General features: G+C 61.8%; 1 protein-coding gene across 1 annotated transcript; it reads right to left on the reverse strand.

Moving 5' to 3' along the window:
* Nucleotides 1-207: 207 nt before the first annotated feature.
* SYNPO (synaptopodin) lies at nucleotides 208-10,896 on the reverse strand. The gene is made up of 3 exons (XM_065734718.1): nucleotides 10,647-10,896; nucleotides 2,395-4,682; nucleotides 208-989 (listed from the first exon to the last, which is right to left on the reverse strand). The coding sequence occupies exons 1-3, from the start codon at nucleotides 10,879-10,881 to the stop codon at nucleotides 267-269; spliced, it is 3,246 nt and encodes a 1,081-aa protein (XP_065590790.1). The 5' UTR covers nucleotides 10,882-10,896; the 3' UTR covers nucleotides 208-266.
* Nucleotides 10,897-16,158: the final 5,262 nt, after the last annotated feature.

Genomic DNA, 16,158 nt, shown 5'->3' on the forward strand with positions numbered 1-16,158 from the left:
CCCGCACTCGCTGCTGAGCACGCAGTCCTGCCCCGAAAGGTTAGGGTGGTAAAAATAGTGCTGGGCCACGGGGCCGCGGGTGGGCAGGAGGTGGCTGACCCCGGTGGTGCACTGACAGGGACGGGGCCCCCCCGTGCACCCCCAGCCCAGTGCTCCCAGTGCTTCCCCCTGCCTGGGGACCCACACTGAGGGCGTCGTCACCCACCCTACGGGTGGCACCGCAGGAGATGCCCTGTCCCCAAGCGGTGCACGTGGCTGGGGCTGCTCTAGGAGGTGCAGGGGGCCCCCGAAGGTATCCCCCCCGCCTTCAGCCGCAGGCTCCCGCTCCAGCCCCGAGGACACAGGTTGAAACTGTGGATGCCCGGGCTTTTGGTCCCCGAATCTTCGGAGTCGATGGAGACGTCCGAGTCCGTCGGGGACCGGGAGCTGTAGCGCTTGGCCGGGGAGCGTGCGCCCACCACCGGCGATGGCAGAGGGCTTTTTGGGGTGGGGGACGGCCCGGCCGGGCTGGGTGGCAGCAGGAGCCGACGGCCCTCTGCCCAGGTGGCTCGGGACACCCCGGGGGAAGCACAGGGCCCCTCCGTTAGGGGCGGTTTGTGCGACGGCGAGGGGCTGCCCGGCGCAGCCAGCACGCTGCGGGCACGCTGCGGGGCCGCGGTTTTGCACCCCTGCGGCAAATTGGGGGGACCCACGGGCTGGGGGGAGAAGGGCCGGGAGCCGTCCGGCCCCAGAGGTTTGGGAGAGGAGCTCTTCCTGCGCGCTGCGTTGATGATGTTCCTGGCGAGCCGCGCTTGCATCTGCCTGCTGGCGCGGGGCTCGGTGTCCTGCCGCTGCGGGGACAGTGAGCGCTCGCTCCACGGCGGGGAGCGGGGCGGCCCCTGCTCCAGCTCGGGCACCGAGGGGGGGCTGGCCCAGCCGTCCTGGCTGCCCTGGTGCCGCGCCAGCCGCGGGGTCCAGGTGGGTGAGGCGGGGAGGGACGGCCGCCTTTCCTGCGGGGACAGAGAGCGCGTTAGTGTGGTGTCCCACGATGGCATTGCTTGGAGACCCGGCAGTGGTGGTGGGGAAAAGGGCGAGAGGGGAGCAACTCCCATGTTCCCTCCCGAGGGGCCTTTTTTGGAGGCAGAAGTGACGTTCCGTTGGTGTGGGCACATGGGGGCATCTCTGCCCTGCGGTGCTGCTGCTGCCCTCACGTATGGGGCCATTACTGACCCACAGAGGGCAGGCCAAGCCACAGCCCATCACTCTTACCCCAAATGTAGACACAGAATGGCTTGTCTTGGGACCTTAAAGATCATCTGTTTCCATGTGTAATCCGTGCTGTCACTGTGCTGATGCACTGGAGCCCCCGGTGCTGAGCTTTGCCGCCCCGCAGCTCCTCCTGAGCCGGCAGGAAAGAGGAGAGACGGGTTTGACAGTGCACGTGAGTGTATTGGGAAAGAAGAGGGATGGAAAAAAGGCAGGAGAAATAAAAGCACAGTCAAAAGGCAACTTGCTAATGCAGAGATCAGCAGGAGCCCGTGGTACCCTCTGTCCCCAGTGGGCACCTTCCTGCCCCAACCCTGTCCCCTTGCTGTACAGGATGGTGTGTCCCTCGAGCTGTCAGGCCCTGGAGATGCCTCCCCATTTCCTGGCTTTGCCAGCCCTGCTAGCAGCTCGCTCTGGCACCAAGCTGCCCAGCTGCAACAGCATTTGTCACCTGGCTGCTGCCAGGCTGAATCTGGGCAGAGCAGCTGAGAGCCTGGCACAGCACAGCAGCATCAGTCTGAGCAATGCATCACCTCCCTGGAGCAGGAGGGAGATGAGGGAGCACCGGGAGGAACAGGGACCACAGTGTGTCCCCAGTGCCACCCCATGGTGGGGAGGAGGCTTCTCTCCGTGGTGTGGGAGCAAACAGAGACAGATCCCAAAGGAGCAGCAGAAGAGACAGGAGCAGGCACAGTGCGGTGGGAGGGCGGCACGTCCCTTTGGCCACGCTTTGGTACGGAGAGCTGGAAGTGCAGAAGGCAAGAAAAGGACCAAGGGAGAGCCACAGTGCTCTGTAAAGTTTCCAGGCAAGAGAAGAGAGAAAGCAGCAGAGGTGCTGCGGGCTGGCCGTGCTCTGTCCATGCACTTTGCTTTGCAGACTCGGCCCTGTTCAGCACAGACACACAGCCCCATTGCCCCAGAGGGGCTCAGCACTGTGTCCTCACCCCATAGCACCGCCCTAGGGTTGGGCACCGGGAGCCTCTGCGCTACTTCATTTTGTCTCTCAATTTTTTTTGTCCCCCTGTTAAAGGTCGGTTTGGCTTTTTGCACCCAACCCCGAGCAGTACACGAGGGTTTGGCCAGCCAGAGGGGAGCCCAACATCTGCCCGCGTTCACTCTCTACTTGTAGTAAAAAGAAGGCTTCCACACCTGCGGCTCGATCCCCGCGTTCCTGGTGGAGTAGGAGGGTCGAGGTGCCTGGAAGCCAACCTTGGCTCGAGGGGAGCGCCCGTGGCACGGTGATGCCAGCAGCAGCTCTGCACCACCACCACCTCCAGCACTGTGAGTCATGGGCAGAGCCCCGGAGGCAGCGGGGAAAGGGCTGGAAGCGGCCCCGTGTGCGGTGGGAGGTTGCCAAATGGGGGATGGAGGCAGTGGGGAGGTGGGGCAGGAGGTGTGCTGTGGGTAGGGATAGGCGCTGGGAGGTGAGGGTCTCGGTGGTGGCATGGACCTCACTGGAGATTTGGATGGGGAGAGGATGAAGAGCGAAGGCTGGAGCTGGTAGGGCTGGTGCTTGGAGAGCTCCACCTCGTTCTCCGTTGGGTTGTTGCCGTAGAGAGAGGCAGGAGGGGTTTTGGAGGGTTGGGAGGGGCTCCTGGTGGGGTGTCTGGAGACCATGGGTGACAGGCAAGCGTTGGCATCATACTTCCAGGAGGGAGGCAGCGACATGGTGGGCGATGGGGAGCGCAGCAGCTCGGGCTGGGTGGGAGCCTCGATGATGAACTTCTCCATGCGGGACTGCCGGCGGGCAAAGAGCTCGGCCCCCTTCCCCCTGGCCTCGCTCAGGTTGTGGCTGGGCTGCGGCTTCGGCTTCGGCTGCACTGTGGGGGACTTGAGGCAGGAGGACCATGCTGGGGCATCGTCGGGCACCGGGAGGGGCTGCGCAGCCCTGGATGCGCTGGTGGGGACAAAATTGGCGGCTTCAGCCCCTAAAGCAAAGGGCTCATCCTCAGCACCGGGCTCCCCATGCTCCTTCTGCTTCTTCCTGATGTCCGAACTCTGCACCAAATCCAGCAGGTCGGGGTTGGGACCCAGCTTGGGCTTCTCTACGAAGGTGAACATGGACTTCTTGTGGCCCCTGCGTGCCGCCGACTCCTCCAGGATGCCCGTTTTGGGCAAGGGGACCACTGCTGCCAGCCCATAGCTGGGGCCCAGCAATGCCTTCTGCTCCCCGGGGGGGTACAGGGCCGAGTAGGCAGGGGGGGAGCGGACCCTGCTGAGCGGGGGTGGGCTGCCCAGTGTCTCTGCATAGGTGGGTGGCGGGGGCTCGGTGCCGGGGGGTCGCTCCTGGGGCTGGCTCAGGACACCAGGGGGTGTCTGGGTGCCGAATGGCCGTGCTGTGCGGTTCTTCACCGGCTTGGGCTTGGCCAGGGTGAGGTGGACCTCGTAGTACTGCCTGCCCTGAGCCCCACTCTGCGCCTGCGTAGCTGGGGGGGCTGTCCCATGGGGTGTGCTGGATGCCACTGTGGGTATATTGGATGCCACCACGGGTGCGTTGGGTGTCAGCGTGGGAGGACTTGCTGTCCCCATGGATGCGTTGGCCATTCCCACGGGTGCGTCGGCCATCCCCATTGGTATGCTGGCTGTCCCCATGGGCACACTGGTTGTCACTGTATGGGTGCTGGCTGTCCCAATGGGCATGCTGGCTGTCCCAGTGGGCACACTGGCTGTCACCATGGGCGTGCTGGCTGTCCCTGTAGCTGTGTTGGCCATTGCCATACCAGTAGGTACGCTGGCTGTCACCATGGGTGCACTGGCTCTCACCACAGGTGTACTAGCCACCTCTATGGGCGTGCTAGCTCTCCTCATGGTCATGTTGGCTGTCCCCATGGGTGTGCTGTCTGTCCCCAGAGGTGTACCAGCTGTCCCCACGGTCATGCTGGCTGTCCCTAAGGATGTGCTGACTGCCCCCGTGGATGCACTGGCTGTCACCACGGGCACACTGGGCACCTCACCATCCTTCTGCTCAGGAATGCACACGCTCTCCAGTGGAGCAGGAGTGGCCACGCTTGTCCCCGAGCTGTCGTGCATCCCCTGGACCCCTCCCACTTCGCTCTCCACCTTCTCCTTGTGCACACCATTGGCAGCAGCCAGTGCCATGTTCTCCTTCAGGTAGATGCTCAATGGGACTTGCTGAGCCTCAGTAGGGGACTCCCGGTGAGGTACCACGTCCTCCTGCTCCCCGGGTGCTCCCCGGGTGCCATGCCCCTCACCCTCCTCCATGTCTCCTCGCTGTGTCCCCAGGCTCAGTGGCAGCTCCGTGCCATGCCCTGTGCTGGTCCCGGTGAGCCCGTCGACACGCTGCCTGCGGCGGTGGAAGAGCAGCACGCCCTTGGAGCTGGGGCCTGGTGCCGTGGTGAGCTGAGCCACGATCCTGCGGCTCCGCGCCTTCGCCTCCTTCAGCTCCTTCTCGGAGAGGCTGGAGCTGCGGGAGAGACCTGGGTGGGGAGAGAGGAGAGGAGTGGGGGGTTAACGGGGCTCAGCCCCTCCTTGGAGTACCCCCAGCACCCCAAACTCAGGGATGATTCCTCCTCAGCCCAACCTTGTTGCACTGCCCAATGCTTCACAGACTTATTCCTGCTGGGAGTAACCCCTGAAGCCCAGAAGACAGCCACCATGGGGCAGATGTGACCCTTCCTCCCACCCAGCAGGGCAGATGGGAGCGTCCCTGCGTCTCACTCTGCAGGACAGTTTATCTCTCCGGGCTCTGTGCACTGATCCCAGTGACCGTATGGGAAAGGAATTTCTTCAAAGGCTTCAGGAGGTTTCAGGTTGCAGCTCACAGGATTTCAGCCCCTGGCTCAAACACACATGGGGCAGGGAAGGCGTCCCCCCCCCATCCCTCTCCCCAAATCATGACGCACAGCCCCACAAATGCAGGCGAGCGAACCCGACCCCATCACTTCGCCATAGGACCGGTGTGTATGTACCCGGCACGTACGTGTGCAGCGACACGAGATGGCAGCAGCCGACAGGAGCTGGGCAAGATCCCGACCCGACACGCAGCAACGCGCCAGCCCCATTCCTTCGGAGCCTATAAAAGTGCTCCAAGCAGCCGTGCGCCTGCTAACCCCGCTGAAAGCCCTCTGAGCGCCGCCGGGCTCCTCCAGCCCTGGCCAAAAGGTCAGGGCCAAAGCCCTTCCCAAACGCAGAGAGGATGTGGAGCTGCCGGGAACGCATTTTCTTGGGGTGAGCCATTTCCTATGAGCGTGCCCTGAAACGCCCATGGCCACCGGGAAGGGCAGTGCCACCAAGCAGCCCCCAGGCCCCTTCTTCACTATGGGGTTCGTGCATTGCACCCAGGAATGCTGCCACGAGGGCCCCATCCACCCCCGGACAGAGGTGGGTGGCCGATCCCAGCTCCTCCGGGCGCAGGCAGCGTCCACTCCCCTTCCCTTCATGTGTTTTTCATTTTCTTGCCTTCTGTGCTGCTTGGGAGCCTTCCAGGATATTTTAAGCAGTGGTTCAGCCTACCAGCGAAGGAAGGGATGAATGACTAAGCCAAATCCTTCCAGAGAGCTCATGGTGCAGCGAGAAGGCTGCTGCGAGCTGGGCATCCCCTCCCCATCACCCTCCATCCCATCCACCCATCTCTCGTAGCCACATCTGTACAGATGTTTGCAGCCACTTGAACCCTTGGCTGGCACGGAGGAACCAACCCGAGAGGAGGAGAAGGACGGACGGACCAACCTTTAGGGCAGCCCAGCAGTGGGATTTAGCCACGCCAAGAGAAGAAAAAGGGCAGAAACACCATAGCAAACCATCATGGAAGCGATGAAGCCCATCCTCAGCGGGCGTCCCAGCTCGCCCCGGCCGCAGCCGGCATTGTTGAACGCGGCATTTCTGTTTGCTTTGGCGGCGGCACAGAGCGGGGAAGCGGCTTCCTGTGGCCGGGCTGCCTGGAGGGCCGCCAGCCCCGCGGCTCCCGCTCCGCAGCTCCCCCTCACCGCGTTTCTGGGGCCGGGGAGCTGTTGGGAAACAAGCCGCAGGCTCCAGATGTCTGCGCATTTCACGCTCCGACCCAAGCATCCTTGGAGGCCGCGGCCGCCTATGAAGCAGAGCTCCCAGCGGAGCTCTCAGCGGAGCCTCTCGCTCTCGCTGCTGCCTTCTAAGAGCTGCCCAGGGGGTGTGGGGATGTCCTCGGAGCTGGAGGGATGACTCAGACTTTGGCCAGTGATGCCTACGTGGGATACCTGCTGGCTGAGCGCTGGGACCCCATCGCCTGTGGTCCTGCATGGAGCCACCGCTGGAGCCCGGGCCAAAGCTCGGGTCCAAGGGCTGAGTGGCTCTTCCTTTCTTCCCACGCTGCTAGCCATCGGGCTGGCGTTGGGGAAGGAAACGTCTCCTGTCCCCGAGTGTCCCAGCTTCTTCCAAGAGCAATGAATCAGCCCTGCCAGCACTCCGACCCCATGGCAAGGATGTCCCCGAGCCCCATGGTCCTGGGATGCTGCACAAAGAGGTGCAGCATCGCTGGGATCCTGCATGTGCAATCCCTGAGCATCATTACAGTGCAGGGCACTTTATCCTGGCCAGATGAGCCTGTAGCTCTCTACCAATAGGCACAGTCCTATATTTACCTGTACCTATTGACCTGCATAGGCCCTTGCTCCTTACATTTCCAGTAACAGCCCCAAAGCTCAGGGCTTAACCTCTTCCCAGTCTGTCAGCTTTCCCTCTGCTCTCTCCTCCAGAGTGAGGGTGATGAGGGCAATGAAAGGCATTTCTGTTGTCCTCCCTTCCTGGCCAGATGGGAAAATCCCTCCTTCCAGCCCAGCTCTCCATGCCATCACTGGGTCTCCTTGCAGAGGGCTGAAGGGTGAAACACATCCATGGAATTACGCAGCAATGACAGAACATAGACAGTGAGTTGGGAGCTGTCCCCTTGCAGGTCTGGGCATGACAGTGAGATATCCTGGCAGAATTGGGGGAATTGCACCCCAGCCCCACTCCCTGCTCACACAGGATGCTCAGGATGCACCAGAGGATGTCACCCCGTGCCCAGCACCGGCCCTAAGGGAGCTGAGGGGCATCCAAGGCCAAGAAGAGAAAAATGACCAACCTCACCTCCACCAGCTCTGCACAGACCCACAGCTTCCCCCGGGGCAGCACCAGGGATGGGGAACCCTCTGTTTACACCCAAATGCTGAGGGCTTTGGACACGGAGCAGGTTTGGGGCAGGGAAGCCAGCTGGCCCTCTGCCCGAACTACAGCTGTGCGGGGCTTTGAGCAGCGCACACAAACGCACACATTTCAGTCTGCTCTTCCCTCCAGCTCTCGGTTATCCCAAATAATCTGCTGCCAGGAAAACAAGAAGGGTAGCGCAGGCAGGCAGTCTGGCTGGCTAGGAACAATTAACACGCAGAGATAAAAACACGACAATTTTCTGCCTCATTCCCAGCTTCCAGCACTCCCGGCATAAAAACTCCACGAAGTTTCCATCAGTGCCGGCCCTGCGCACCCTAAAATCCCCGACTCAAGCAGTGGAGCAGCCCCATGCTGCCAGGCAGTGTCAGAGCACGGGGCCTCCCCTCTGCCAGCGACAAAATCTGGCACAGCGAGAAAATTCGATTCGCTTGCAAGTTCTCCCTGTGCTCCGTTCACGAGGGCTTTGCTGGATTTGGAGCTGGTTGCTCCCTGCTGCCCAGGGCTGCTCCTGGCTCCCGGCCGTGCCCTCGGCTCTGCCCGGCCCTCAGCAGTTGAACTCGCCCCACTTCTGCCTAAAATCACCCCACAAGTGTGGGGCAGCACGTCCTGGCGCTGCCATCTCCCAGTGGAGGGAAAGAGGAGAAGAGGTCGGGGATGGGATGGCTGGGAATGTCATCGGGCACCGCATGTCCACAAAACGAAGCGGGGAGGGGACCGGGGCAGAGTGGTGGCCCCGGTGTGTCCACTGCCCAAGGAGGGGACAGCGCAGAAGGAGCGAGGCAGAGCTGGGAGATGCGATCCTCACCACCTCACAGCCACTCCAACCCACTCACACGAACACGCGTGGGACTCATTTCTATAGAGACAAACGCAGCGCAGCCCCTCACCCCGCAGTGCTCCCCCGCAACAGGGGGACACCCCCAGCACCATGCAGCGCCGGGCACCCCCAGCTCCCTCACCCTCCGATCCCTCATAACCCCACTCCCTCTCCCACCCCCCAACCCATCACCCCTCCGGACCCCTCCCCTCTTCCCGGCTCCCTCTCCCCGGGCTCTTCCTCTCCCCGCTCCTACCCGCGGTGCCGGTGCCGGTGCCGCCGCCGCTCGACTGCACCAGGGGAGGAGGCTGCGGGCAGGAAAGTTGCATCGGCTCCGCCCTCGGAGCGGGCCCGGGGGGGTGGCGGGCGGGGGCCGGGCGGGCCGGGGCGGCCGGGGGTGCCGCTGCTCGTGCTCGTGCCCGCCCCGGTACAGCGGACCGCACCGCACCGCTCGGGATGCGACGGGGTGGGGCCGCCATCCAGGAGGTGCGGGCAGCCCCGACGGCTCTGCACTGCTCGTCCCAGCCCGGCTGGGTCGGCCCCGAGCAACCGAGAGAGCAGCAAGGGCATCCCTTTACCCAGCCCCGAGCACCCCGTTACCTCCTGCCCTCCTCACCAGGAGCACAGTGGGGTCACGCTGAGCCTGAACCCCCCCCCCGGCACGACGGTGACAGTGCTGGGACCTGTCTGCAGCAGCCAGAGCCCTGAATGCTGCTGCTCACCCTCCCCTCGTCGTCTGCACCCCCGGATGAGCTCCTGGCCTCGTATTTTTGCCTTTCTAATTTCCTTTCCTCCTGCTGCTCTTTGCTTTTCTGTGCTTTTCTGGTTTTTGAGGGAGCCCGGCGCTAGCTCAGCATCCCCCGGGGAGTGAAACCTTCTGTTTATTTGCACACCAGACAGAGAAACCAGTCCTGCCTCCTGCATCTCATCGGGGCCTCTACCCGGGGCTCCCCGAGAGGTGCCAACCCGTTGGGGCCGCCGGGCCGGATCACAGCCATGAGATGGGGCTGGATGGGGCTACTGACCCTGCAGGGTGGGTGCACACTGCTCATGGATGCACTCCCTGTGCCATCCCTGAAATGGGGACAGACGCACCAACATCAGAAATTGCCAGATGAAGGGAAAAGGAGCAGATCCCCAACACCTCCTGGGGATGCTCTTGCAAATACCCCAGTGCAGAGGCAGCCCTGATGCCCGGCCTCTACCCCAGCACCAGAGCCAGCCCGGCACCACCGACCCGTAGTGTTATTGTAGGGCTGCTGCCAGGGCTCAGGACCCTCGGTGACATCCTGCCCAGCAGCTCTGGAAAGTCTGACAGTCACGCAGGCAGCGGATGGCAGTGATCTCACTCAGGGGGGAGGAGGAAGCGGGGCAGACAAATGCTTTCCAGCAAACCTGTTGAGTTACTTTAAATTCCAGGCTGGCAGCAGAACTGCTGGATCGTGGCTCGGGATAGGAAAATGCTGAGCCTGGACAGAGCTGGGCCTGACCTTTCCTGCTACAGATCCACCGTCCCAAACAGAGTGAGAAATGAGAAACTCCCCGAGTCCGTCTGCAGCCCTGAAACACGATGCTGCACGGCTGCACTGAGCCAAGAGCTTGGCCGAGGTTCCCACCTACAAACACTCATCCCATCCCGAGGGTTGCTGGTGTGAGGGTGAGCAGTGCCCTGAGATGGGTGGTTTGGGGAAAACCTGTTTGGAGTCCCCAGGGTGAAGGGGCTGCTTTGGGAAAACCACTCCACAGCATCACCCGAGGGCTCATTCCCAGTGGGGACGTGGCACACCCGCCCTGGCAGCTGAGATGACAGCTGGTGGGGGGAAATAGAGCTGTGAAAGCATGGGTTTAAAGCTGGGTCCCACGGATACAGGGAGGGGTGGGAGCCAGCATCTCTCCCTGGGGCTGCTGTAACCCCATCTGCGTGCCCATGCTGGGATCCCCATGGAAGACAGGCTGTGAAACAGGGCTCTGGAGCAAAGCAGTGTCAGGGAGCATTGCAGGGAGCAACCAGCCTGAAATAAAGTGCTTAATTTCTAAATGGGGGCCTGAAATAGAGATGGCCTAAAGCCACATAGCAGGAGCATCCATGCGGACTCATCTATCCCATACACAGCACAGCTGTGCCGTGCCTTGGGTGGGGAGAGATGCCCAAATCCCATAGAGCACCCCAGAATCTGCCCCTGACCCCAGGGCACCCCTACACCCCACTCAGCTCTCAGCAACTGTGGGAATTCATCTGCTGTTCCCTGCCCCTCCCCAGGGAAAGCACAGATTCCTCTGATTTTTGAGGGCACTGAGATCATCTGGAGCTAAAAAAGCCCCACAGCACGGCTGGGACCAGGCACCCACTGCCCTGTAATGGTAGGAACCCCAACCCCATTGTCTGTGCTGCAGCCCCGTGGTGCTGGGATGCTTCACAGGGGGGTAAGGAGGTCCTTACTTGCTTTCCTGGGCTCGCTGGAGGGAGCGATGAGGACGCGCTTGATCTTCACCAACCTCCACTCCTGGTTGGGGTCATCCATGGGGCTGGCTGCTGTCGGGGGCAGCTGTGTGGGAGGGCTGGGGGCACAGCGATTTGGGGAGGCTGCAGACTCAGCGTTCATGCTGCTTCTGGGGAGCTCAGGGTCCGGGACATCCCTGCTGCCTCCCTCCTGCCGCAGCGGTGCCTTCAGCATGCTGCCGGCTTCCTTTCTCCACCTTCAGGGAAGATGCTCAGTGTCACTGAAGCTCCGATCAGCTGCTCACAGCCCGAGGGCTGGCTCTGCTCTGGGAGCGTCCCCTTCCATCCGAGGAGAAAGCAGCCCCACGCTCTGCGCCTTCAGGGCGATGTCACCAAAGAGAGCTGTGCAAGGTTTTCTCTTTTCCAGCCCAGCAGAGGACCTGTACGAAGAGAAGAGAAACGCTGAGCGATCCGCTTGCAGTTCCCCAGGTGAAGGATGGGGCACTCACCCCTCCAACCCCACCCAGGGGCACCGGGGGGCTGTGCTTGGCTCACGTTGGTGCTTGCTCAAGGCAGGATCCCCAGCTCCCAGCTCCATCCTGCACCCAGCTCACAAAGCCGGGCCGTGTTTAACCATTGCGTGACTCACAGCTCCGGGACAAGCTCCGGCACAGTCACTTCCCCCTGTTCTGCCGAGCAAAAATACCGCTGAGTGATGAGTGCACCGCGGCCAAGAGGAAAGGTACGGGCAGGGAGAGGTGAGCAGGGACAGGATGCTGCTCGGCACAGCGGGGAAATTCCTGCGCGCTGAGTCCAGGAGGAAAGAAGGGCTCTGCGTGACCCAAAGCCCACCCCACTGCCTGCCCCTGGGTGATGCCAGCAGGGAAGTGATGCTCTGCATTGCGTGTCCAGCTCAAGATCGCATGCTGCACTTTTCTCTTCTGGATTCTCTCCTCCTGCCGCTATTCAGTGTGGATTTGCAGAGGGATCCCAGGTGGGCAGTTCCCACCACCCGCACTGATCCCCACTCTCTCTCGGGGGCTGTGCTGGGCTCTGCGGGGCACTGACGTGCTGCTGCAGCAAAGGGTGCTCAGGTGGGACACAGGCACACAGTTATGGGCACAGAGGCTTGGGGGGAGGGGGGGGCTGCCGAGGGGGGTCCACGCAGATGAGTGCCGTGTGGCTTTGAAGCCCCTCCTGCAGCAAAACCCTGCAAGAGGAGCCTGTGCTGCTCCTAACCGGGGGAGGGAAGAGTGAAAAATACGTGGAAATATCCCTACGTTCACCAAATCTGGCGGCAGGAACACCTCTTGCTCTCTCCCCGCCCACTCAGCGGGGTCTGACTGCACCCCCCTCTGCCTTCCTCACAACCTGCCGCCCCTCCCCATCCGAAAAGGAAAACTAAAGTTAACTTTCCACCTCCCACACACAGATTTTTGGCAAGCGTTGCTGGCATTCGGGCTGCCAGCACTGCAGAGAGCCCTCCTCCCAGCTCTGAACCCCCACACACCCAACAAGGGGACGTGGGGGGCATGGGGGACCCATCCTGCCCCCATTCCAGCCCAGGTGTGTGGGAAGAAGCTGTGCCCCAATGGGGGGGTCCCCCACCTCAAGGATGCTGTTCCTGTGTCCCCATCGCCACCCTCTGCTTGGTTTCCATCATCTCTCAACGAGCCCAGGGGGGTGGAGGGGGGTTGGGGTGTGCAGGCTCTCGGGTTTCCCCGGGTCACACAGCGGGTCGCTGTCACTCAGGCAGGACCCCGCTGCCCAGACTTTCAGTCCCCAGCTCCGGTCACAAGATCAGCGCCTTCCCTTTCCAAAATAGACCCATACATCGGGGGATTTTTGCACCTTCCCCGTGCCAGCAGCTGAATGTCCCACAGGGGCAGCTTGGCACAGCATCTCCTCTCCAACGCCGCGGTTCCTGGCACTGGGGACCCCGAGGCAGGGGTTCCTGCATCATTCCTGCCCTGTTTGCATGAGCCATGAAATAGAGAGCCCCCAAACCTGCTGCTCTGTGTCGCGATGGGACATTTCTCAGGGGCCCTTTGGCACCATCCCAGTGCAGCAGAAGGACAGGATGGGATGCACCCCCAAAGGACAAACCCCTGCAGGACCCTATTGGACCCTATTTCTTTAAGGGAGCGCCACCCCCCACAACTGATACGGCGATGTCCCCGCGGTGTGGCTGTCACTTGGAGCCGTGCCTGGGCCGCCCTGTGCCCGGCTGCTGTCACCTCTGCTGCAACTCAACACCACCCCCATCTCCCTGCGGTCCCTCACTGCCGGGAGCTGCCAGCGCCTTCCTTCCACCCCAAGACCCTACAACAGTGCCCCCAAGCACTGCACGGGGTTGTGTGGGCATCGGGGTTGGAGGATGCTCCAGAACAGGTCCCTCTGCTCCTCTCCTCTTCAGTAGGGCCACCGGAGCTGCTGATGCCATTCACAGCACTGTGTCCATGACAGCAGGGAGGGCAGGAGCTGCTGAGTGCTGGGCAGGTGGCAGTCTGTCCCACACCCTGCTTCCCTGGGGACCCTGCTGGGGCAGATCCCAACCTCACTTTGTCCCCCACGCCTCCTGGAGGTGAGCACTGCCCCACCGCAGCTGTCAGGGGGCATTCTCGGGGCAATCTCAGGGCAGAAAGCATCGGGTTTGGTGGAGACCTTCGGTGCCACCACCAGAGCTCCTGTGCCACCAAGCTGAGACCGAGGTGCTGCAGAGGTGGGTGGCTGTGAGCACAGCTGGGAGCATATGAGGTTTGGGCCGTGCATGTGTGTGAGACATATAGCAGCTGAGTGTGTGCACTCAGCCCTCATCCTGGCAAAACCTCTGTGCAGTAGGAACGAAGCCCCGAGGACACATCCCGGCAGCGTGGACAGCCCCTGGCCCAGCCCTGCTCCCCCTGTGCTCTGCTTTCTTTCTCTGCTTTTCTCCCTTAACCCCTTCAGGATCCTGCGGGATTGGCACAGTGGGACTGCGCAGCTCCTTCATAGCTCTGGGGTCTGGGGATGGAGGTGGGGATGGGAGCGGGGGGAAGGATGGGGACACTGGGACAGGAATGGGGACAGGATAGGGATGGGAATGGGGACGAGGATGGGGACTGAGACAGGGATACCACCGATCCCATGGGTGTCTCTGCTGCCTGGAAGCTTCCTAGCACTGCTCTCCCTGCTTTCCCCCCCTCCAAAATCTATCCCACCCTTTAGTAACTCATGGTACCTCCATCCCACGGGGACAGCCCGGTGACACCCAGGCTCACTGCGCTCATCTCTTCCCCCCCATCCCCACCATCCCCATTCTCCCTCTGAGGAGCAAACTGCCCTCTCCACAGCCCCATGGCCATCCACCCGGGCGCTGTGGCTGCCCCCCCACCCCCCCACACACACCATGCCTGTACCTGTGTCCCCGTTGTGCCCGTCCCCAGTCCCCTCCAGCAGCTCGGATCGGTTCTCCTCTCCCACTCTCCTCCAGCTGCCGCGGAGGGCAGGGAGAAAAGGGGGGAGAGGGGCGGGAGGAGGGGAGCGGGGAAATGAAACTTTAATAGCACAGAGCCCCTTTTGTTTCCCGGCATATGGGATATTTCATACATGCTGAAGGCATTAACCACCTATGTGCTTCCAGGGCTGGCGGCAGCGGGGAGCGCGGTACAGCTGGAGGCGGCCCCTGTCCCCCACATCCTTTCCTCCAGCGTTGGGGGGGGAACCCAATTGCAGCTCCCCATTTTCAAGACACACTGTAAGAAGGGATGAGAACAGAGGGTGTGAGACACCCCCAGCCCATTGCCCTCCTGCCTTGTGAAGACAGGGGGGACACTCAATCCCTCAGCACTGTGACTCCTGTGCCCCATCCCCCCCCCCACACACCCCATGGCACAAAACCATCCCCGGGAGCAGCAAGGCTGGAGGACACCCCCGGTGGGTGCCCCTGTTCCCTTTCCCCCTCCATGGGACCCTGTGTCCATAAACTGGAGTGACACTGGCAGACCCCGGCATGGCGCATCGCTCCCTCTTCCCCTCCAGGAGGTGTCAGCCCACGGGACGCCAGCCCACAGTAAATTGGTACTTTGTGCAGTGTTGATCCAGGCACACTCTAATTTGAAATAAAAAAAATAAAAAATAACGCAGCCAGTAAAGGGCCTTTATGGCTCTTCAGAGCTCGTAAAGCTGCGGTAAGGGGCCGGCGGGCTGGGGGCAGACGGGGAAATTTATGGCAGGTTTGGGTGAGTTCAGCACCACAGCTCTGCGGGGCCGGTGTGTCAGGCAGGAGCCAAACAAGGGGGCTTTCTTGGGGTGGGGATGTGCCTCTCAGGGACTGTCCTCATTCCTCATCAACCCAGATGCCCCAAAGGATTCCTCCAAACCTCCTCTGAGAGTCTTCTAACAGCAGATGGACTTTGCATGGGGATGCTTCCCAAGGCAATGGGATAGATCCAGGCTGTACAACCCTGGACCAAAGCTGCATGGACCTCCATGGGTCTGATGAGCATCCCCACTGCAATCCCAGCACTGGGCAGGAAGAGCTGGAAGTGGGGCAGCCGTGGGAGCCACGAGAATTGGGAGAGAATGGGAGGAAGCCGTGGGGTGGGGACCATGCAGGAGAGGCGGGCAGCAGGGAAAGGCATTTTTCCTTGCCAGCGTCTTGGCTGCTTTGGTGTGAACTGCTATAAATTTGCTCCTTATCTTTCAGACCATTTCATGTTTTCATGAAAAGAAAATAGTCTGCAGGAAAAAAAAAAATTGCTCGCTGATAAAATATCCTTTTGGCACTGGGAGGAATGTGAAACGGCTCTAATCAGAGTGGGGTTGGGGCTGGGAAATGGCCGAGACGGGGCCGTGCCCCGGCCGGGATCAGCCCAAGGGCGTCCTGGGTGGGAGCTCTGCACACACAGCACTGCCACGTGCCACCCCCTCCCCAGCAGCACTGTGCCCCTGTTGTGCCCTATCCCAGCACTGCAGCCCCTCGGACCGTGCTGTGCCTAAGGGAGATGCCTTGCCACCACCCCACATCCCCTCCAGCTCCGTCCTAAACCTCTGCATCCCCCATCTCTGCAGGGAAACGCAGGCCCAGCCGGCGTGTGGAAATAGGATGTGCGTTTCGGTGCCAAAACATGCACAGGCACACATGCCAGAAACGTCTGTGCTGCTGCACAGAGCCGCCTGTGTTTCCCTGGTTCGCACAAGTGACTTTTGTTGGAAGGGTCTGGCCCTGCTGAGGGGCTGCTGGGCATAGCTATGGTTGGATGTATACCCCAGCATCCCCCCGCTCATGGGATCTTGGGGTTCAGGGTGACAGTGTCCCCAGTCCTGTCCCGACTGAGTCCCACAGTGGCTCTGAGGCTGTGTCACAGCCACATTTCCAGACAGTCCTCGCTTTCTCAGAGCTGGAGATGGAAGAAAGCCCCTTTGTTCAGCTCTGCAAACAGTGCCCACATGGCTGGAGGACCCCCTGACCCCAGCGCCCCAAAACACAGCCAACGGGGTGCAGGGTTGGGGCAGCCCCGCTGTCATCTCT

The sequence above is a fragment of the Cyrtonyx montezumae genome, unplaced genomic scaffold (genome assembly GCF_038088225.1).
Source record: "Cyrtonyx montezumae isolate F1298 unplaced genomic scaffold, pur_monq_1.0 scaffold_18, whole genome shotgun sequence".
Lineage (NCBI taxonomy): Eukaryota > Metazoa > Chordata > Aves > Galliformes > Odontophoridae > Cyrtonyx > Cyrtonyx montezumae.

Coding starts and splice junctions, on each gene's coding strand:
- SYNPO (XM_065734718.1), bottom strand. CDS start 10,881: ATGCTGAAGGCACCGCTGCGGCAGGAGGGAGGCAGCAGGGATGTCCCG. Junction 4,683..10,646: donor CAGCGAGCCCAGGAAAGCAA/GTAAGGACCTCC, acceptor CTCCCCACCCAG/GTCTCTCCCGCAGCTCCAGC. Junction 990..2,394: donor ACGCGGGGATCGAGCCGCAG/GTGTGGAAGCCT, acceptor CTGTCCCCGCAG/GAAAGGCGGCCGTCCCTCCC.